The sequence below is a fragment of the Ambystoma mexicanum genome, chromosome 1q, assembly GCF_040938575.1.
Source record: "Ambystoma mexicanum isolate Mex_15411 chromosome 1q, UKY_AmexF1_1, whole genome shotgun sequence".
NCBI lineage: Eukaryota > Metazoa > Chordata > Amphibia > Caudata > Ambystomatidae > Ambystoma > Ambystoma mexicanum.
In genome coordinates, this window is record NC_090922.1 from 782,097,261 (window position 1) to 782,119,947 (window position 22,687).

The 22,687-nt window shown below is 49.2% G+C and overlaps 1 protein-coding gene across 3 annotated transcripts in view; it reads left to right on the forward strand.

The window, feature by feature from the left end:
• The window catches only part of SWT1 (SWT1 RNA endoribonuclease homolog), a 2,657,341-nt gene that overhangs the window by 232,964 nt on the left and 2,401,690 nt on the right, over positions 1 to 22,687 (forward strand). For all 3 annotated transcript variants that reach the window (XM_069641360.1, XM_069641359.1, XM_069641361.1), the window contains exon 4: positions 10,296 to 10,971. In XM_069641360.1, coding sequence (XP_069497461.1) covers positions 10,296 to 10,971 — 676 coding nt within the window. The remainder of the gene's footprint in view (positions 1 to 10,295; positions 10,972 to 22,687) is intronic.

Genomic DNA, 22,687 nt, shown 5'->3' on the forward strand with positions numbered 1-22,687 from the left:
AGGCCACAGCAATCCAGACTAGACCAGCGCCCCCGTGGGAACCAGGTGAGCGTTACATCCACTCTATACAATGCCATTACATCCTTTGCGACTCCTGAATTGACCACCTTAAAGGCCAGGTGGGAAACAGATGTAGGGGATATTGACCCGGAGGACTGGATACCGGTACTAATGCACCCCAGGGAAAAATGCTATCTCCTCGAGACTCAGACTAGTGCAACTTAAAGTACTGCACAGAGTGTATTATCCTAGAACCGCACTGTTCGGGTGGAAGAGAGCAACAAACCCGAATTGTCTTAGATGTGGGAATGAGGAGGGGACCTTCTTTCACATACTATGGTCCTGTCCCCGCATCCGAATTTTCTGGGAGGCCTGTTGTCGGGAACTGGCCCGGATACTCTCCAAATCAATAGAACTTGACCTGAAGGTCCTAATCCTGGGAGTCCCAGGAGAGTACGAACTGAACAAGTGGGAAGAACTGTTATTGCATACGGCGGCAGCCCTAATGAAACGGAACATTGCACAAAAATGGGGAGTCCCCGAATCTCTGACAATGGAGCAATGGGCGATGGACATGGACAGATGTGCTATGTTTGAAAGACGGATTTATAATGCAAGAGGTTGTCCCAACAAAGTCTCTAAAATATGGGCGGCATGGGAAGAGGGAGGGCCTTGAGGCATATAGCCTTGGGAGACCCCACTTTGAACACCTATACTGTAAACCGCAGGTGTGTCCCGTGAGAACGGTAACGCAAGATATTTCAATACTGCTGAATGGGCCAAGTTGGCCTCATCTGTTGTAGCTGCCTCTTTTTTCTTCTTATCTTTTCTTTTGTGCCTCTTTTGGTTTTGGGTTGTTAGGTCTACATTCTGATTAAATGATGATAAAAAATGTTTTATCAACAAAAAAAAAATGGTAGCAGGGGCGTGGCCAAGATGGCGGGCTGAGTGGTCGCGTGTGTGTGTGTGTGTGTGTGTGTGTGTGTGTGTGTGTGTGTGAAACTCCGTACCTGCCAGATACGCCGTGGAAGAATACCAACATTGGGCATGTTAATAAACAAATGAAAAGTGAGCTGTAGCAGGAGAGAACCCGCAAGGGAGCAGAAGCCATGGGAAATCCAACGAAGGAGGACAGAGAAAGGGAGAGTGGTGCGGCTGAGGCAACGGCTGGAGTCCCGCAAGAAAATGGTGCCCGGCGGCGGTTAGCGCCAGAATGCAATGTCCAACTCTGACTGGAGATGCCACAGGCGGAGGAAGAATAGCAGCAAGGCTCCGATAAAGGCCAGAGGCGGACCACAGGGAGTGCACCCAGAGCCTCCCAAGCGGAGGAGGCAGTAGGAGGGGCCTCCCATTGACGCAGCGGGGACCGCAAGACATGACACAAAGGCTGAACAGGAGGAGCGGGGAACCAACTGTTTCCCCAACCAGCGGAGAAGGAATGGAGCGAGCGGGGGAGGCAGAGACGGACCTAGCGGAGAGGAGGACCAGCAACACTGTGTCCCTAGAGGCCTCCCGCTCATGCAGAGGGATCGACCCACTGGAGAGGGGGCAGACAGGGGAAGCCCAGGTCTGCGGCGGAACCCGATCAGACCGTGCGGGAGCTCAGTTAAGAGGAAGCAGCAGATCTCGGGAGAGAGCCTCCTGCCGCATAGCTGGTGCCTCGGCAGCAAGGGAAAGCAGGACCTAGAGGATGGATCCCAGAGGAGGATCGAGAGAGGACCGTAAGAGCTAGACAGAAGCGCCGCGGTGATACACGGAGCCCGCAGGTGGAAGACAGAAGCACTGCGGTGACTTGTGGAACTGGACACCCAGGAAGAGTAATGGGCATTAAATAGGAAAGGGCTACCGGCAGAGAGCCCATATTGGTGGCCCCAACGCTGCTGAGCCGGAGCAGCCCCAGGAGACCAGTGAGGATTGCATAAGGGGGGCAGGTAGGAACGATGCGCTGGTGATACATCCCCCAGCCCACTGCAAACCGGGAGGGGCCCACAGCAAGCTGAGAACCTATCAATCTGCCCAACAGTAGGGTCCACCCCGGAAAAGGCCAGGAGAGCATGGCCGGGGGAATGGCGCAGCAGGAGGCCTCTGGAGAAGGGCAACCACCTAGGGTCAAGCAAGCACAGAGGACCCAGGGGGGAAAGAGGGGGATGAAACCTCAGAACCCCAGGAAGGAAGCATTGATGAAACACTGAAGCAGCAAGAGGCTGAGACCAGAGGAAATAAGGGGAACAACCCTAGAGCACACTAAGGGAGGACACAGTGCTGGAAAAGAAAAGGGTGGGGAGAGGAGAAACCAAAGGAGCGTGGCGTATAAGACTGGGGAAACAGGATAGCGAAGAACGAACGTCAGGGGCCAGCACACCAGCCCTGGACAGATCATATTGGGGCAAGCAGGGATAACAGGCCCCAGTGGGCAGGGACAAAGGCGGTTATGGAATGGGTGAAAGCCGATGGGACCAAAGAAGAGGAATCCTAACCTGGGAGAGCGAGAACAGGAAGGACGCAATGAGGGACATATCCAAACAAAACTCCCCTTTGGCAACCAGTCACAGCAGAACGAAGGAGGAATGGCGCTCACCTAAGATCTACTCTCGGCACTGGCCAAATTCAAAGGTGAACTTACTGAAACGGTCAAGGCAGAGGGGGCGAGTATAAGAGAAGTATTCTTGCAAGTCATCGCAAACAATCGTAGAGACATTGATTCACTGGGAGAGCGAGTGATGGTAATGGAAGAGCGCCTAAGTGAGTGGGACACAAAAGGGCCCGAATGGGCATCACAGGCTAAGGGCCCTTGAAGAGAAGTGTGAGGATCTGGAAAACAGGTCGAGAAGGGACAACAAACGAATCAAGAACCTGGGGGAAGGAGTGGAGGGCCCCAATCTGGAAGCTTGTATGCAGGAAATGTTTGGGAACCTGGTGGAAGGAGAAGCGGGCTGAAACATGGGAATAGAGAAAGCACACAGAGTGGGCGGCCAGAAGATGGACCCACGGGTGAGACTCCGAGACAGACTAGTCAAATTGCACAACTACAAGGATAAGGTGCGCAATCGATAGAGGCGGCCAGGACAAAGGGGAAGATCCAAGTGCAAGGATGCGAAGTGCAGGTATGTGAGGATGTGTCCCAAGATATACTGGCTAGGAGACTGTCATTCAAGCCGCTCACAGAGGAACTGAACAAGAGGAAGCGAAGATACCGATGGCTCTTCCCGACACAGATACAATTTCGCATGGGCAATGAGGAAAAGACTGTCGCCCATATTGAAGACAGACTGAGGGCCCTGGGGATGACCCCAAAGGAAACTAGAGGCGTGACCATGGAAATACACCCAAGAGAAACGACGCCCGACGCTCGACCAGGGCTGCATGGGTGGACCACGAGGCAGTACGATGGAGGAAATGTTTATGCTCGTAACAAAAGAACTTAAAGGCTACAATATAGCCTGATGTGTGGTAAGAAATTGGGGGGGGGATGGGTGGGGGCAAGGCCTCACACGATACACCAAGAGGGGACCACTTCAAGAACCTGCACATGGATCCAGGGATGGGATCTAACCAGTCCGGAGGGCGGTAAGGAACAGGGGAGTGAGGGCTCAACCACTCGGAAGAATCGTACAGTGCCAGAGAACTCGGGAGGACCCATAGTCAAGTTGGGATGTATAAACTGATATGCTGGAATGTAAGGGCACCGAACAGCCCGAATAAGAGGGTGGCAGTCCTGAGAGAAATCGACAAGGAGGGGCCTGATATAATTTGCTTGCAAGAGACACCTAATGAAGGAGGGCGAGGGGCGCTTATGTAGCAGGAACTACCCGCTACAATATCATGTAACGGCAAGAGCCAAGCGCGCAGGGATGGCATTCCTTTTCCATAAAAAGATACGGCTAGAAGGGGCCAAGATTAAACGGGACACGGAAGGGAAATATGTTATGTCAAAGGGAAAATGAAGGGTCAGAATTACATATGGGCATCAGTCTACACCCCCAACCAGGATCAAGAGGGATTTCTGGTAGCGTTCCTGGAAGAGCTGAGTGAGTTCAGCGAGGGAGAGATGATCATATCTGGGGACTTTAACTTTGCGGCAGATCCCGTCTGGGATTGGTCGGGGGGGTGCCTGAAGGGACATGCAACAGGGACGATGTCCAGGCAACTGTGGGCTAGGTTCCAAGAGGACGTAGTCTGTGATGTATGGAGGGCACTTCATCCGCAAGAAAGAGATTACTCCTTCTACTCCCATGTCCATAAGACCTACTCCAGGTTAGATTATGTGATGGCAACTTGAGGGGTATTACAATCAACCAGGGGCATACAAATGGGAAACATGACGTTGTCAGACCACGCACCGGTCACATTAGAGTGGGAGGGAGAAAACACTCTGAAAGGGAAGGGGGTTGGAGACTAGAGGAGTACCTACTTAAAGACCGTGAGGTGAGGCAGCAGATGGTGAATGAAATACGCAGGTTCGCAGAGTCGGGGGTGGGGGGAGGGGGGAGACTCAGGGGAGGATAGCCCATTGGTGAGGTGGGATGTGTTCAAACAACACATAAAGGGACACTTTATAAAGGCTGCAAAGAAAATGCGGGCGGAGCGTAGGGAGGGTGATGAGGGATTAGAGAAAGAGATACGGGAACTGGAGAAGAGCCACAAGGAAAAAGGCACAAGTAAAGTAGCTAGGGAATTAGCCCATGCGAAGGGACAGCTGAGATGGATGACAAACAAGGCAGTTGAAAGTACCCTCCTAAGGAGCAGGCAGAGGTTTTATGAACAAGGTAACAGTGGGGACAGCATTGGCAAGACAGATCAGGGTTAGAGAACAGAAAGCATTAATAGATATGCTCGAGGACAAGGATGGTAAGCAAGTGGGAGCAGAGGGAGCGAAGAGAAAAAATGTAGGAGATTTCTATGCAGATCTGTACGGGGAGGACCCAATAGGAAGGGAAGAACAAGTGGCATACCTAGCGGGATGGGAGGGACCAAGGCTAACCCCCGAGCAAAGGTACCAACTAGGACGGCCCATAGGGGTAGAGGAGGTGCAAAGGGCAATATCCCGATAAAAACCAAACAAATGTCCGGGGGAGATGGAATAAGAGGCAGTATTCTATACAGCGTTCCGGGACTTATTGTCTAAAACCCTTACAGGCCTATTCAACCACTTTAGGGAAGTAGGAGAGGTTACCAAATCTATGAATATGGCGCACACTCATTCCAAAAGCGGGGAAGAACCCACACTTGTGCTCCTCGTACCGGCCCATAGCACTCATCAACGTGGATGCTAAGATATACGCAAGGGTACTAGTGGCGAGACTAAATGGAGGGTACTTCCAGAACTGGTGTTCATACAAGGACGGAACACGTTTGATAGCATAAGGAGGGTACTGCATGTTGTGGACCGGATGGAAAAGTGGTGGGGGGGGGGCACTCCCACATGCTTGATGATGCTTGACGCCGAGAAAGCATTTGACCGTGTCAACTGGGCCTTCATGGAACAAACACTACAGCAGATGGGAAAGGGACCACATTTTGTTAGAATGATACAGGCAAACTATCAGTGTCCACAAGCCAAGATAAAAGTTAACGGGAGGCGAACAAACCCATTTTCCTTAAGGCGGCGGACAAAACGGGGGTGTCGGTTGTCACCGCTCCTCTTCGCTCTAGTGATGGAGCCTTTCGCGAGCTGCATAAGAGGGAATGGGGAGATTTGCAGAGTTCGGTGGGCGGGGACACAACATAAAATAGGACTATTTGCGGATGACATGATCTTGATGATCACTGAGCCGGGGAAACCGCTGCCCGAAATAATGGGAGAGATAAATGCCTACTCGGAGGTGTCAGGCTTTAAAGTAAACTTTGGAAAGCCAGAAATCCTGAACTTATCCATAGGGGAGGTGGAAAGGAGCCGACTGGAGAGAAACAATCCTTTTAGTTGGGTGTCGGGACCAGTCAAATACCTCGGGGTGAACCTAACCGCATCCATTAAACAAATAGTGGGGGACTAACTACCACCCATTGATAAAGTAGCTTAAAGCAGACCTAGCAAGGGGTTATATGTATTATGGTTTGGAAGAGTGGAGGCGATCAAAATGAATGTACTACCACGACTACTATATTGGTTTCAGGCTATTCCCCTAGCAGTGCCTGGGAAATTGATGAAGGACATCCAGGAATGCATCATGAACTTTATTTGGAGAGGGAAGAAGCCGAGGATAAGAAGGAAGACACTATTAAGGAATAAGTCGCAGGGAGAATGGCCTGCCCCACATAATGAAATATTACCAGGCAGCGCAGTTAAGGGCACTGGTGGAATGGGGAAGGGCGGAGAATAAGAAGCACATAGGTATGGAACAAGCGGTGGAGGGGGAGCACCTCTGGAAAGTGACGGGACTCTGGAAAGGAGAGAGGCCGATGGGGCTACCCGGGAACCCAATCACCAGCAATACTGTGAGGATCTGGGAAAAGCTAAATGAGAGGTACAACCTGGCACCATGGCCGTCGCCACACACACACACACCCATCTTTGGGTACCCCCGCCTTCCCACCGGGCAAAGAATATGGTAGGTTCAAACGATGGACAGAAGGGGGGATAAGGGTGATCAGCGACCTCTATGACAGGAGCAATTTCGGTCATTTGAAGACTGTTAAAGAGAAATGGACTTAAAGGAAGAGGACCGTTTTGCATACCAGCAATTAAGGCACTGGGCGGGAACCCCCATAATGATGGAAGGGGCCTCGAGGGAACACACAGAATGGGAAAAACTAATGGCATCCGCAGAGAATAACGGAGGTCTGATCTCAGCAATATATAAGATCTTCATAAGTGGGGAGAAAGAGGAGGAAGGGGCTCTGAGGGACAAATGGGGAAAGGTTAAAGGGAAGACGCTCAGCGACAGGGAATGAGACCAGGTGCTACGGAACTGGCACACCTCATACACATCGGTACAACACCAAGAACTACAATACAAGCTCTTGCACCACTGGCACTACACCCCGGAGAGGCTTCACAAAATGTTCCCCATAAGATCCGAGGAGTGCTGCAGGGGGTGTGGGGGAAAGGGAACAATGGAACATATGGTGGGGGTGTCAGAGGCGTAAACATTTCTGCCAGGAAGTGAAATCTAGGGTGCTGGAAATAATGGAGGTGGATAGGGAGTTTGGAGGGGTGTAGATACTCTTAGGCACACTATTTGATGAACAACAAAGTGTAGGGGGGAGTGCGAGGAGACTTGGGGCAAATATAATGATGGCCACAAAGTGCTACATAGCCAAGCAGTGGAATCGGAAGCAACCCCCATCCATTATACAGTGGTACTATGCAATATGGGATAACGTGGATGTGGAAAAGATGACCGCGACAATACGAGGGACGCTTAGGACATTTGGTAAAGTTTGGTCCCTTTTCATAAACTTTGCAATTAGGGACACAGTGCACCTATACATCCCAAAGAGACTGCAGGCACTGGGATTTTTAGAGGAGGAACAGGAATGAGCCGAAGGATGAGCAGCAGGACCGAAAGGGCCGCCCTTAAGGATTGGTGGGGGGGGGGGGGAGTAGGGAAGCGGGGAGAAAGTTGTCTACTGATGTTGAAATCTTAAGAAATTGATTAAATTGTGGCATACAGTGTGACATAAGAAACGCAAAGCTGTCTTTAAATGCAAATTGAGATGAGAAATAAAGGTTTGGATAAAAAAAAGTAGAAAAATTGTTCAAAACTGTAGGACTCCAAGGGTAGGGTTTTTTCCCTAGATTCCATCTTGTAGTATTTCTCTCCTTCTGTGACCTCTTAGGCCTGTACTTTCTTATATAGTGGTCAATACGCAGTTCACATGAATATACTCCTAGTATTTCCACGGTTTGTCCCAGCGACATGGCACACTCCTTTTACCAAGCGGAGTATTAGTTTTGCTATATATTCTTCACTTGTTTTGGGTGAGGGTCCCAGACTCGCAGTAGCTTGGTTTACCCACCTGCCAAGCAATTGTCCTCTCATGGACTGTCCTCCGACTTGTAATATACCTATTGGCTTTCTTTCGGTCTCTCACATGGGTGCGTGTCCAAGACTCGCAATATTCGGCTCAGCTTTTGATTCTGTTTTTCATATTGGTGCGGGTCCCAGACTTGCACTTTGTTCCCAGGGTCACAGACCCTTTTGTGCCAGCTTCTGACTTCTCCCAGTTTCTCACCCGGAGCTCCAGAACCTCTTGTGTAACCCGCTTACCTGTTTGCTTCGTTATGGCAGGTACTAACGTTTCCTGGGGAGCAGGAACATCTCTGGAGGCTCCGATAGCGTGTAGCAATTCATCGCAGTCTGCATTTGCTCTGTGGGCTTCTGCTTCTTCCCCAGCGGTGTGTTCACTCTCATGGATGCTTTGTCTGTGCTCTGGATGCCCAGATGTTTTACATGGCAGCAGCCCGAACCAAACTTGCTTCCTGGGCCTCGCTCGGGATCTCCTCCTCCCATTTTTCAGCTTTCTCCTGCTGGTTTTCACCCCTTTCGCCACTGCACGGCTCGCCGGATTCCTCCTTGGAAGATGACTCGCTCCACACATCAGCTGTGGCATATTTAAACTCCTGTGCTGGAAAAGGGAATTGATTTGGGCCAATAGCATTCGCTGAGTGCTGACCCTACTTCTCAAAAGTGATTCTTGGACTCCTTGCCATCTGCTTCTTCTCAGTACATAGAACAAAGTCAGATGTAGCATATTTTGGCGTTTCAGTCTTGTGATGAAGATTAGGTTTCCTAATATTTGAAGTCGTGGTATATGCAGTATACCTTGCTTTCCCTGATGTTTGAATCTTCCAAGTTTAGGTTTCCTTCTGCTCGTAGCAGAGCCATATGCTGCATGTTTTATATTTTCTGATGGTTTAACACTGTCAAGTATATTAGGTTGACTAACTTGACAATAGCAGACATTGGCCCTATTAAAAGAAGGGGAATGAGAATTTAACATTGGGAAGGGTTTAGGTGTACTAACGCTGGAGAATATCACATTTTCTGAGCAGTCGTCCCCAATCCCATTAGGGGCTTTCTCCCCCATGTGATCCTTCCTCAGTGCACCACCCTCAGGGGGACTGTTGTATTTTGGACGCACCACCGTGGCCCCATGGTGATCCTTCCTCGGTTCATCACCCCCAGGGGGACTGTTGTATTTTGGACGCATCACCCTGGCCCCATGGGAAAGGTCTCCACCTAGGGGAGAAGCGACAACCACCTCAGATTAGTCACATGATGCAAAGTATCCTAACGGCACTTCACTGTATGTTTGTGTGCAATTGTAAAAATACAAGAATTCCAAAAGAGAGAGTCTCTGTACACACAGACTTGGGGACTAGTCAATTTCCCCATAAGAATGTGCAAAATGGGCAGGCGAAGTAAAGCAGAACCTTTACTGACATCCAAAAGCCAGAACAGGGGTAAACAAATAAGCAAAAAGACTGGGGGGTCCATAGGAATCTATAGATGGAAAGGAGCATCCAGAGTAACTATTTTCTTTAGCTCTTAAGGTTTTTCAGTGCACTTGTAAATGTTACGTTCTAATAGTCCAAATATCTTTACGAAGGAGGATCTATTTGAGCCTGCCAGTTAGTGGGACAGATGCATGTCTAGTGGTAAGCAGTGGCAAGTTAGCTGTCCAAAGTGATATGGGCATTTTGTTTCAAGTGGCATTTCATAATTGCAGAGGTTTTTAGAGCCTAAATTAAAAGAAACAAATTGTGAGACATTAAAACATTGAATGTAGATCGAAGGAATGTTATGTTTCTCGCAAGCAAAAGGGAAGCTGTCATTCTTCGCTGGTCTTTGCTTCTTTTTCTCCCAGTACTGCTCTAAAATGCAACCTATTGATGAATGTAAGTGTTTTTTTAATACACCCTTTGCGCACCTACAAAATATGTAAAGTTTGGTAACCAAGAACAGGATAACATTAATTCTATACTACTTTGCTGGCTGCGAGCAAGTTACAAGGAGAAAGGTACATGTACTTCAATCTGTAAAGAAACTTCAAAAGATCAATTTCATCATCTTGTAAATTGGCCCAAACATCACCCTGCAAATTCCTTGGTGGTGGGGCAGAATTTTGGTTGGTGGTGGTGGGGCGAGTTGTGACTGTTGATGATGGGGGGAGGGGAGATCAGAGTTCTGGCACAAGCTGGGATGGTCTCCTGACTCGCCATGAGGCAGTAACCATCTGTTGTCGGTCAATGGCATACTGACCATTTACATTTTTGGTTCTAATTGAAATAGAAATGCAGATTCTCTATAAGCTAATAATGTAGTGAAAGTTTCAATTTTGTATCTTTCTAGCCCAGAAAGTGACAATTTTTCTCCAATCAAGAAACGAAAAATTGACGCTTTAATGCATAACAATGAACAAGTACTTTCAAAAAAGATTGCTCCGGTTTCTGGAGGGAAAGGCCATCTGTCAAGTGTAATGACAAGAAGTACTTCAGTTGGGTCTCGTTACAGCCAGTTGTGCTGGTTCTCAAGGAAGCCCAAGGAAAACCCACAGTGTGTCCGGTCTAGCATAGGCTCTTCAAGTAAGAGCAGCTGCCATGGAGATGTACAATCGAAAAAGGAAACCCCAGAGCCCCGAAAGGATAAAGGCAGCCAACAGTTAGCAAACTTGACTGGGAGAACCCGAAAAAAGAAACATAAATCCAGAAATAAAGAAGAAAGTGAAGCAGAACAAGCCCCTACCACTGATGCTAAGAAACAAGTTCCTCATAAACTTGCAACATGGATCAATAGCTTCAAAATTGTCACCCTGCCAAAGGAGAGCACCAATAGCATTGCTGCCCGCTCACAGGCATTTCAAAAAGCCTGTAAAAAACGGATGAGTATTAAAAAATGTGATCGGGCAACTTCCTCATCCCAACATTTGATGCCAAAACAGCTGCCTTCTGTAAAGCAAAAAGAAAAAAACACTTGTTTGGAGAAGGCAAAGTGTTTATTGGATTCTGCAACACAGAGTTTGGACATGGTAAGTGTTGTTTCTTTGTGCTTAATTCAAACTATATACTCAGAAAACTTCCCAGGCTAGCTCAACACACACTAGTGTCTTCTTTACTGTGCCAGCTCCCTTTGAACTTCTGCTCTACCATTCCATTGTAATTGCTGTTCCCATGTGTGAGTCTCTTTTAAAGTTTTGCTTCTATGGTGTGGAAGTACTATACGGTGACAACACATGTGATAGTGATAGCCACATTCTTTGCACTCCATAGAGCATTTACTTGATCTCTTAAAGGGTGTGGTTGTTTTTTTTAACCTTTATTTAATTATAATTGCAAAAGTATGAAACAATAATTCACAAAAAGAACTGAACAAAACTACCATGTATCCTATAACCAAGCATTCAGTACTATCCCCTGCACACCTATGATACTGTAATCGCTCAGTAACTCAAAATAAATTCAATCTGTTTGATTATATATTCAATGCAGTTGGATAGAAAAACAATAAACATAATAAGCTCGTCTTCGTAGAATGCAATGTAACAAATTATGTTCAATGATCACTCTTGACCAATTCTGTTTATTAATTCCATCCTTTTTAATAAATTTGCTCATTGCGTTCAGTATTGTAGTACCTTCTTCAGGAGCTATCATTTTCTCATCTATTTCTGTTTGATCTAATGTTTACAATTAAATGTTCACAATATCATGTTGACTTTATTAAAAATAAGCATTTTGCAAACATTTCTGTTTTACATCTATTAATGATGTAGAATACTCTCTTAAATGTATGCGTACACATGTGTATATATATTTCTGAGGCTTGTGGAATCTGCTTAGATCACATGCTGTGCATAGGCCCACATCTAGTGGAAGCTGCGGAGTATTAGTTTGTTTTTCGAAACTCAAAATTGGGCGTAGACACAGGGCGTGCCAGTAATACTATCCCTAGTGTGACGTCCACTGTACCCTTGATTCCTCACGCGTCTAGGACCCTCAGATTGTTTTTTTCCGCCATACTGGTCGGAAGCATCCCGCGGAGTTCCTGGCCTTAGCCACAATTTTGCTAAAATATCTTAATATTTCCCCATTTCTCCACCCCAACGTCGAGCCACTGAAGTTCGACACTCAACGTAGGCCCGGAGAAGGAATCAACCGTCGACAGCTGCACGACGGACTTGGGCCTCGGAAGGCCTCTGGCCTCGGCCCGGGCCTTGGAAGGCCTCTGGCCTCGACCCTGCAAGTAGGGAGAGTGGGGGGTGGCACATACTCTACACTCTTTTATGTATAGGTACATCTTCTATATATTCCTACAATCATTAGCCCGCTACCACAAGGTGCGTATGGAGGGTACCCCTTTCCAATTTTGCCCCAAGTGCAACCGCAATTACCCTTGGGTTGACGGACACGCCACGTGTAACCTCTGCTTGTCGAGGGACCACCCCGAGGCGAACTGCAGAGCGTGTAGTAGGTTTAAACCGAAAACACTAAAGGACCGTTCGATCAAGCATTGGGCCCACCACGCCAGGCGTCAAGAGGCCATGGCAGCGGAGGGCGCCTTCAGCGATGGCAGCGACGCCGTGCTTTCGGACGGAGAGGGCAACGTGGCGTCGAAAGACAGCCAAGCGCAAGTCCCGACCTCGGAAGGTTGTCTGGCAGGGCGGCTATGGGGAAAACACCCGGCGACACAAGCGCTACCCACACCACTTCCACCAAACATAAGTCCCACCGAGACTCGATGCGCACGTCGAGTTCTCGGAAAGAGGCACAGAGAGAACGGTCCACCGAATCGGTGTCCTCTGGGCGTTCTCGATCTAGATCGCCGCATGACTCCAGGCAGCCATCCACTGTTGCCAAGAGTGCCTCGCTCCCTAAGGTAACGGAGGTTCGATCGTCGGAAGACGAAGCGACATCTAACCCCAGGCCGCACTCCAGGAGTCGGCGTTAGCAGACCGCTTAACGGCTGTTCCCGAGTCCCAACCTCCACACTCTAGAGATAGGTACACCACCCCCGAACCTCGACGCCAGACGTCGAAAGGCTCCGTAGGGGCGAATAAACAGGGAAAACACTCTTCCACCCATGGGGATGGGGGGAAAACAACAAAAGAAGAATTCTTCCACACCTCAGAAGCAGTCAGACAGGCAAAAAGAAACGGACAAGTCTCAGTCTTCTGTCATTGTAAAGACCCCTGCACTAACACAGAGGCCCAGTCAGCACAAGACTGGGAAACTCTCCCACGAAAGAGTCATTCCCAGATCAAGGGAATGGTCTAGGTACGACATAGACCGAGTTATGTCTAGGATGTCGTCTTTAGCAGACTTCTATGCCAAGAATCCTGAACACTTCCTCTCATATACCCCTGACGGGGCTTCACCCTCAGGTTCTAGGGACCCGATACCCCCAAGTAAGAAGTCCCGGGTTGAAGCACCAACACGGTCTTCGGACCCTTTCTGTATACAGCCCTACTCTCAATATAATGAGGATCCACACTTTGAGGATCCTGATTTGGGCATGTTGGGAGAACAATCTGGGACGGGCTACTATGGGGATGATGAGGACCAAGAGGGGGAAGAGGATGACCCAGAAGCCTACCGGGTAGATTCCCCAGTAGACAAAGATCCCCCGGTTACCGACTCCCCGGTCGACAACTAACCTCTCCTGAATGAAGTTCTGTCTAGAGCGGCAGAACACTTCCACATTGACACCCAGGGAGCACAGAAAGAGAGGGACTTTGCCGAAGAATTAGTGGGAGAAAGGAGACCTGTTGCCCAGGCCATCCCTATCCTTAAATCGATACAAAGGAGGATAGACCCTTCCCTTGTAAATCCCAACCTCACCAGGGCGGTAAACCCCAGGATGGAGAAACTTTTCAGGGCAGCCCAATCAGACCCCGCTGTACATAAGGGGGCAACTGAATCCGGACTCCCTGGTAGTTGCGAACACACGAAAGAGGGCGGGAACACCCGTCATCGTTTGAAGCTCCTCCCGACAAGGAGAGCAAGAAGGTTTATGGCTTGGGTAGGAAAGTAGCCTCCACTTCCGCCTACCAGGCAAGGATCGCCAATTCCACCACCCTACTGGCGAGTTAAAACTGCCACCAGTGCGAGGAAGTTGCGGCACTCATAGACTATGCCCCAGAACCCTTAAAAGGCCAATTGGCACGGGTTGCGTCGGAGCGAAGAGCCGTGTCTGGTTGCATCTTAAAAGCAACCTTTGATGACACGGATAACGCTGGCAGACTGATGGCAGAAAGCACTGTTATCAAAAGACATGCTTGGTTACGCCAGTCTGGGTTCAAACCCGAAACACAAGCATCATTAATAGACAAACCGGTGGAGACAGATCTACTGTTTGGGAAGGCGGTAGAAGACACCCTGAAAAATGCCAAGGATGAGTACGAGACTCTCAAATCCCTGGGCCAATTAACCAACAAACCCCCGAATCAAAGAGGGAATGGCAATTTTCGTTGCCCACGCGGACAAAATTCCCAGAGAGGAATAAACTATTCCCAGGGGCAGGGTACACCATGGAACAACAACCAGCAGTCTACCCAGAGTTATGGCAGGGGTAATAAGAGAGGACGTGGTAAGGGTAGAGGCAGCCCCAGTAGAAGCGGCTGCATGCCTTCACCAAAACAGTGACATTCCATTCAGGGTCCCTTCTCACGCATCCCTAGTAGGGGGACGCATTACCAACTTTACCCAAGCTTGGGAAGGGATCACATCAGACAGATGGGTGCTATCCACAGTGTCCGCAGGATACTGCATAGAACTGTTAGAGCGTCCCCGAAACCACCCGCTACGTCAAAAAGTACTCATTAGACCACCAGAAGATCCTCCTTAAAGAGATTGCCAATCTTCTAGCACAGGACACGATAGAACTCGTCCCGGGACCCCAGGTAAACAAGGGTATTTATTCAATTTACTTCCTTGTGCAAAAAAAGATTTGACAATGCGCCCAGTATTGGACTTAAGGCCTGCAAACAAGTATGTCAAGCCCCAAAAATTCTGCATGGCTACTCTCTAAGAGGTAATCCCCCTCCTAAAAAAGGGGGATTACATGGCAACATTGGACATGAAAGATGCTTATTTTCATATTTCCATGTTCCCAGCGCACAAAAGATACTGCGCTACTAGCGCTTCAAGGTGGACAGTCAGCACTACCAGTTCAAGGTACTGCCCTTTGAGATAGCCTCGGCTCCAAGGGTATTCACCAAGGTACTGGCGGTGGTGGCGGCACACCTACGCAGGGAGGCTATCCCAGTGTACCCTTATCTGGACGACTGGCTCATCACCGGGGAGACCCCAGTAATTTGCAGAACAAACATTCAAAGAACGATCGACCTCCTCTTCGAATTAGGTTTCTCCATAAACGAGAAAATGTCAAGTCTGGTGCCAATCGCCTCCAAACAGTTCTTAGGAGCTGTCCTAAACGCACAAGGGGTTGGCCTTTCCATCAGAGGAAAGAATTCGGAATATACTGCTGCAAATTCTGCAATATCAGGCCGGTCACCAGATAACAGTACGCAAAGCAATGCGTTTGCTGGGGATGACGGCATCATGTATTTACCTGGTCCCCCACGCGCGCCTGCGCATGCGTCCCATGCAAGAATGGCTGGCGAAAGAGTGGTCTCAGGCAAGTGGTCAGTGGGACGATCTAGTGGTCGTTTCGCCAACACTTGTACAAAGTCTTCACTGGTGGACAAGAGAAAATCTGTCCAAGGGGAAACCCTTTTACGATCCCGAGATACTGGCTGTAGTCACAACAGACGCATGCCTGTCAGGGTGGGGAGCTCACCATCTCCCCCACACAGCTCAGGGTCTCTGGTCTCACTCAGTGGCCAAGAATCATATCAACCTGCTAGAGCTTCTGGCAGTATTCAGAGCGCTTCAAGCGTTCGAGCCCTACCTGTTGAACATGTCAGTGCAGATCCGGACGGACAGCACTACAGCCATGTTTTACCTGAACAAGCAAGGAGGGACTCGTTCGCCAAATCTGTCCAAGCTTCCCCAGAAAATTTGGATATGGGCACTCAGACGGAACATCTTCCTATCGTCTCAACATGTTCTAGGGGATCTCAATTCTCTGGCGGACGCTTTGAGCTGAGATCCCCTCCCAGAAGAACAAGAATGGTGTCTACACAGAGAAATCGTAGAAGGTATCTTTTCTCAGTGGGGGTTCCCCACTATAGAACTGTTCGCCACAAGCAAAAACGGACAGTGCCCAGGATTCGCATCCAGGTTACCCCAACCAGACTCCCAGGGGAACGCACTGGTGGATGAACTGGTCCGGGATGTTTGCGTGCGCTTTTCCACCAACACCTCTCAGGAAGGTGGTCAACAAGATGAACAGAGAATCGATGACGCTCGTCCTGGTTGCTCCCATGTGGGCGAGATAACCGTGGTTCCCACACTTACGCAGACTAGCGGTGTGCAAACCCATCAAACTCCCGGGCTGGTACAACCTACTGTCCCAGCACCAGGGTCAGAATGTGCATCCTCAACCCATCTCGATGAACCTTGCAGCATTGCTCCTGAGGTCATAGAGTTTGGACATCTCAATTTGCAGCAGAGATGTATGGACATCCTAAGAGAGTCTAGGAAGCCAAACACGAGGCACTGCTACTTTGACAAATGGAGAAGATTCGTTATCTGATGCCAGAATAAGCAAATCAACCCTGTTGATTGCACTCCTTCCACAATTGTCACATACATGCTCCACCTGCTGGACGCAGGGTTGGTTTGTAACTCACTAAAGGTACACCTGGCCGCTCTTTCAGCATACACCACCTCCCATAACAAGGGGTCGTGGTGGAAAGTACCAGTGGTTAAAGCCTTCATGGAAGGAGTAAAAAGACTTCACCCTCCAATTTCTAACCCACCACCAGGATGGGACCTTAACGTGGTGCCAGCTAAACTCATGGGCCCCCCATTCGAGCCCATGCATAAAAGCAGTCTCAAACACCTGACTTATAAGGCAGCCTTCTTAGTAGCAATTACATCGATAAGAAGGGTCAGTGAAATTCAGACTCTGTCAGTGCAGGATCCTTTCTTTACAGTTCATAAAGATAAACTGGTTTTACATAGACATCCTAGGTTCTCACCAACGTTAATTTCAAGATTCCACGTGAACCAGTCCATCGAGCTTCCGGCTTTCTGCCAAAACCCACAAATCTCGGCTGAGGTGAAACTACACACTCTAGATGTGCGTAGGACGGTCCTATACTATGTAAACAAAACCAGACCGCTAAGGAAAACAGACCAACTGTTTTTCTCCGTAGCTACAGGCAAAGAGGGAGATCGCGTCTCTAAAGGTGCTATCTCTAAGTTGATTAACTGTATCCAGCTGTTACTCCCTTTCTGAAAAAACTTTCTCTACAAGAGGCATTGGGGCCACTTTGGCTTTCATTGCAAATGTACCCCTTGACACCATTTGCAAAGCAGCTACTTGGAGCTCGATTCACACCTTTACTCAGCACTACTGCATTGACAACCATTCCAAGACAGATACTCAAGTGGGACAAGCAGTTCTAACACATTTATCTGCTCATGACCCTTCTCACATCCCACCTCCTTCTTCTAACAGTGCTTGCTAATCTATGCACAGCATGTGATCTAAGCAGATTCCACAAGCCTCAGAAGGGATACATTACTCACCGTAATCATATTTCTGATGCTTGTATCTGCTTAGATTCACATGCAACCCACCCTTCCTCCCCTCTGAGAGAAGGCGCATGGATGCTTGTAGTCTTATCTATCTATCTGCTTGGATTATCTGTACTCCCGCTACTCCTCATGTCAGAAAAAATACAATCTGAGGGTCCTAGATGCGTGAGGGATCATGGGTACAGTGGACATCACACTAGGGATAGTATTCCTGGCATGCCCTGTGTTGACGCCCATTTTCGAGTTTCGAAAAACAAACTGTAATACTCTGCAGCTTCCACTAGATGTCGGCCTATGCACAGCATGTGAATCTAAGCAGATACAAGCATCAGAAATACGATTACGGTGAGTAATGTATTATATATATATATATATATATATATATATATATATATATATATATATATATATATATATATATATATATATATATATATATATATATATATATATATATATATATATATATATATATATATATATATATATATATATATATATATATATATATATATATATTATGTATATGTGAAATTCTATAGTGTGGTCTTCTACTCTTACGTCCCGTCCCCTTTCCTCCATACTGTATGGGCGTCCCTTCCAAGGGATGGGAGACTGAAACTTTTTCACCAGAAAAAAACCTTCTTCCCCCTTTAAATTTAGAGGCGCGCGGGGATGTGCTGCCCTGACTCCGCCCTCCGGTGCCACACCTCAGTCCCCTTTTCCACGTCGACGGGAACAGGCTGAATTCACCAGTGCTCCTGGGTTTTGCTTCAGCCATGTAATTCCACGCGTGGATACTTTTTTTTTGTCTTATCTATCATTCAGGTACTCGATCCTCAGGCGTCACGCTCCTACCCGGCGCATGGCAACTTCTATAGGGTTCAGCAGGTGTCCATCCTGCAACGGGCTCTTCCCAACTTCAGACCCCCATGCCCTCTGCCTAGGTTTCCTTGGCCCAGACCACAGTTGGCAATCATGTTCAGCGTGTGACTCGCTGTCCTCGAAGGCGCTGAAGAACAGACTAGCCAGGTAGGGGGAGCTCTTCCAGAGGTCGCCTCCAGAGGATCTCAAGAACTTTGTGAAGCATCGAACCAGGCCCAAGGTAGGCCCGATGTTTTCCAGCTCACCCCACATGGGAGACTCCTTCCTAGGGACTCTCCCGCGCGGGAAGGAGCGGGCAGGTCCTTCTACCAGCACTTGCACCGAGGCTGCTGCAGCTACCGGCCTTCGGGTCGAGGGTTCCTCGGATCCTCCAGGGCGCAGTGTTGAGGTACCAGAAGGTTCTTTTACCAGGTCTACACCCAAAGGGCTCCGTTCTTTTACCCGCACCATGGCCGAGGGGGTATGCCCGAATACCAGCAATACGTCCGGGGGGGTGCCTAAACGCAGCTCTAAGGACCCCCGGGTTAAGGGTGTCACACGTACCGGGCCAAGGCCCGAGGAGCAGGGTAGGCCTCTTGATCCACACGCATGAGTCTTTGACGAGGCTGGGCCCAGCAGGCTGAGCACCACGTTGCAGGAATGTGGAAGCAAGCTCGACAAAATGGCCCGCCGCGCCAGAAAGAGGCACCCGTCTGACGCTATTCCAGGCATTCGGCGAAGAACGAGTATCAAGGTGGGACTGGCCTCAACCAGGTACGTGGCCTACAGTCTACCCCTCATTTGTGCAGGGAAGCTTTCCTTTGCGTCCATATGGACCGGGAATGCAGCGGCTCCAGAAGCCCCCACCACCACCTGCCACCTCTTTGGCCAGTGAGGAGGTGCTCTTCGATAAGTTCTTCTGCCTCATGAGGCCTCCTCAGATGGGGGTTATCATCAAAAGATGCCATCAGGGAAGCCAGCCGCCTCCTCCGGCTCCACAGCCAACTCCACAACCTCCGCTGCCTCTTCAGCCTTGGGCTGAGTACCCTGTTCCCCAGCCTCTGGTGCCATCTACTCCTCCTCCTCCTCCTCCACAGGATCATCCAGATCCGCAGGATACAGAAGAGGAGGAGGAGGAGGAGCAGGAAGATCTGGACACACCCTCCTCATCCAGGACCTTCCACAAACGTCTTGCTGGCCTCGCAGAGTACCTGGACCTCCCCAACTTAAGGCCAAACAGCTGGCCGAGGGGGTTCTGGCTGAAGTCCTCACCTGACGCCCCTCTGCCAACACAGGGATTCCTCTGCAAACCGATGTAGTCTCCCTGGCCAAGAAGGATTGGCTCAAGCCCCACTCGGCCCAGCCGGTCAATCGACACCTGGACGCCGAGTACAGGCAGATGGAGGGGGTTACACTTCGACCCGTCCTCAGCCACACGCCTCAGTGATCGCTGCAGCATCGCTATACTCCAAGCCTCAGTCGTCCTCAGCCGCCTGCTCTGCGGCGCTGCTAGGCAAGGAGGAGAAGATTTTGGAGGCATACTGCAAGAAAATCTACTCCAACGAATCCCTGTACCTTTGTCAGGCCAACGCAGATGACATGTTGGCTGCCGCCAACCAAAGGTTATGGCGGGAAATTGCAGACTTCCTCCCGGAACTCCCCACCCAGTGCCAATCACGCTTTAAGGAGGGGCTAGCTGAAGCCAAGCTGGTGGTGCATGACCTCATGGAATCCACAGTGACTCATATCGTTACCTCAGGCCGTGCCATCTGCATTGCCACGGACATGAAATTAACAGCCTGGCTCTGGACATCGAAATTCAACCCGGATGGCCAGAAGCGCATTCTAGATCTACCATTCGGCGGGGAGGACCTTTTCTACTCCTCTACGGACGAAGAGCTGGACAAAAAGAAAAATGGCTCACAAACCGCAGTCTCTATTCATTCTTACAAAGACACCACCCAAATCGTACACCCAATCTCAGCAGCGCTCGGAAAAGGGTTGTACATATGGAGGGTTCTGCGGCTTCCAGGAACGCAGATCCAGGCAGCCGGACCGCTCGCCATCTCGGAACCGGTGCAAACAACAAAAGAGGGGGGGTAAGGGCTTTTTCCAGTCCCCCTCCTCGCACTGGCACACAAACCATTCAAGCCAATGATGTCCGTGGACATCAGGTTGGTCACCATCAAGACGGCCTTACTAGTCGGTCTTACCTCGGCTCGTAGAGTAAGCGAGATCCGCCTCTGAGCCACATACCACCTTTCACAAGGACAAGGTAGTGATACGGACGCACCCGGCATTTCTGCCCAAGGTTCCGTCTGCTTTCCACCTGAACGAGGAAGTAGTCTTTCCTATGTTTTTTCCCGATCCTAAGGACGAAGCACAAAGAGTGCTGCACTTTCAGGATGTCAGGCGTGCTCTGAAATTCTACTTGGACAGGACCAACGGCTTCCGCAAATTGGATGCCCTGTTTGTCACTTTTGGAGGCTCAAGATTAGGCCTCTAAAGCTTCCATATCCCGCTGGATGGTCTCTGCCATCAAAGAAGCATATGAGGGCCAGCACAAGCCGCTTCCGGCCAACATGCATGCCCACGCGTTCAGGACCAAGGCAATGGCCATCGCATTCCAGCGCCATGTCCCTTGGCAAGTCATAAGCAGGGCAGACACTTCGGCCTCTCCCTCGGCTTTCTGCAAGCATTACTGTTTGGATGATGGCTCTAGATCTGAAGTGGCTTTCGGATAGGCGGTTCTCAGAAACCGATTTGCTTAAGGAGGGCTCCTCTCCACACTCAGGCTACAATCAGTGGTAATCACCCATACAGTATGGAGGAAAGGGGACGGGATGTAAGAGTAATTATAAGTTACTCACCGTAGTGACTAACGTACTCTTAGCCCATAGTCCCCTTTCCTCCATACTTCCCACCAACCTCCCCCCTAATAATACTGGTGTCATTAGGCAATGTTAAATCTATTGTTGACGCGTCAATGGGGACTGAGGTGTGGCGGCAGAGACAGGGCAGCGCCTGCTCCCTGAGACGCGCCATCGCGCCTATAAATTTAAAGGGGAAAGGTTTTTTTTCTGGTGAAAAAGGTTCCGTCTCCCGTCCCTTGGAAGGGGCGTCCATACAGTATGGAGGAAAAAGGACTATGGACTAAGAATACGTTAGTCTCTACGGTGAGTAACTTATAATTTATCCACTCAGAGAAATTCTATTTATAACATTATCTGTAAAGATATAAACGGTAGTGGAATTTATACCAGGTGTAGTCTTAGATTGTAATCTTAAACACGTTAATCTAATGTTGAACAATTAACGTACCTCTTGGTGCGAGAAGACCTTCACTGTTGGGTGAACAATCCAATTAAAAGCTGTTGAAATAATAAAGGGCTAATAGCTGGATAAAAGTAGATTACATTCCCTATTCTAATTCTCTTGGTAAATCTAATGTCTTAAAACCTTATATCATTTACCTAGATGTTTCTACTCGGCCACATGGTGTGTAATTGCGATTGGCTGTACCAAAAAGTGTTGAAAAAGTGGGCTAATTTATTTGGTTGTCCATGTAGGCAGACACCCGACCAGTCTTTCTGTTATTTTCCTTGATTTGTGACCTCGCTCACTGGGTCACCAGACTCTGACAGCCTTGTGCCGAGAGGTGGGACGGTACAGTGGGTGCACGCACCCCAAATGTGCGCAAAAGGCAAGCCTGTCGGTGCCCCGGCCGGTGTTTGGGTAGATTACATTTTATTTCTATCACGAGGGGCACTTTACACTAGAACAACCCTTTATGACCTTGCACCTGATTCAGTGGATTGGCCCTATGGTTGGAGGTACGACCAAGCCGCATCTTGGCTTGCTGCCTTCCTGGGACGGATACCTCTTTACAGGCTTATGTGTAACGTCCTTTGGTGCACCTCAAATTAGACAACATTGGCCTGCTTTCCACCCAAGACCCTGATGTGCTGTGTGTCCCGGGAAATGTGGCTGTCACTCGTCAGCCCCTGATCTCAATCAGGCCATCCCAGGGAGGTTTTCAATTATTCAAGCTGATCGGAATGCCAATTCTGTTCAAGACCTACGCATACACTTAACCATGCGCTGGATCTTATTTCTGTGGAAGCTGGAAGTCTCCTAGCCCATCGTGCCCACACAGTCCAGTGGACAGATTACTACCTGGTTCCTTTTCCCTGTCTTATCCCTGTGATCTCTGGG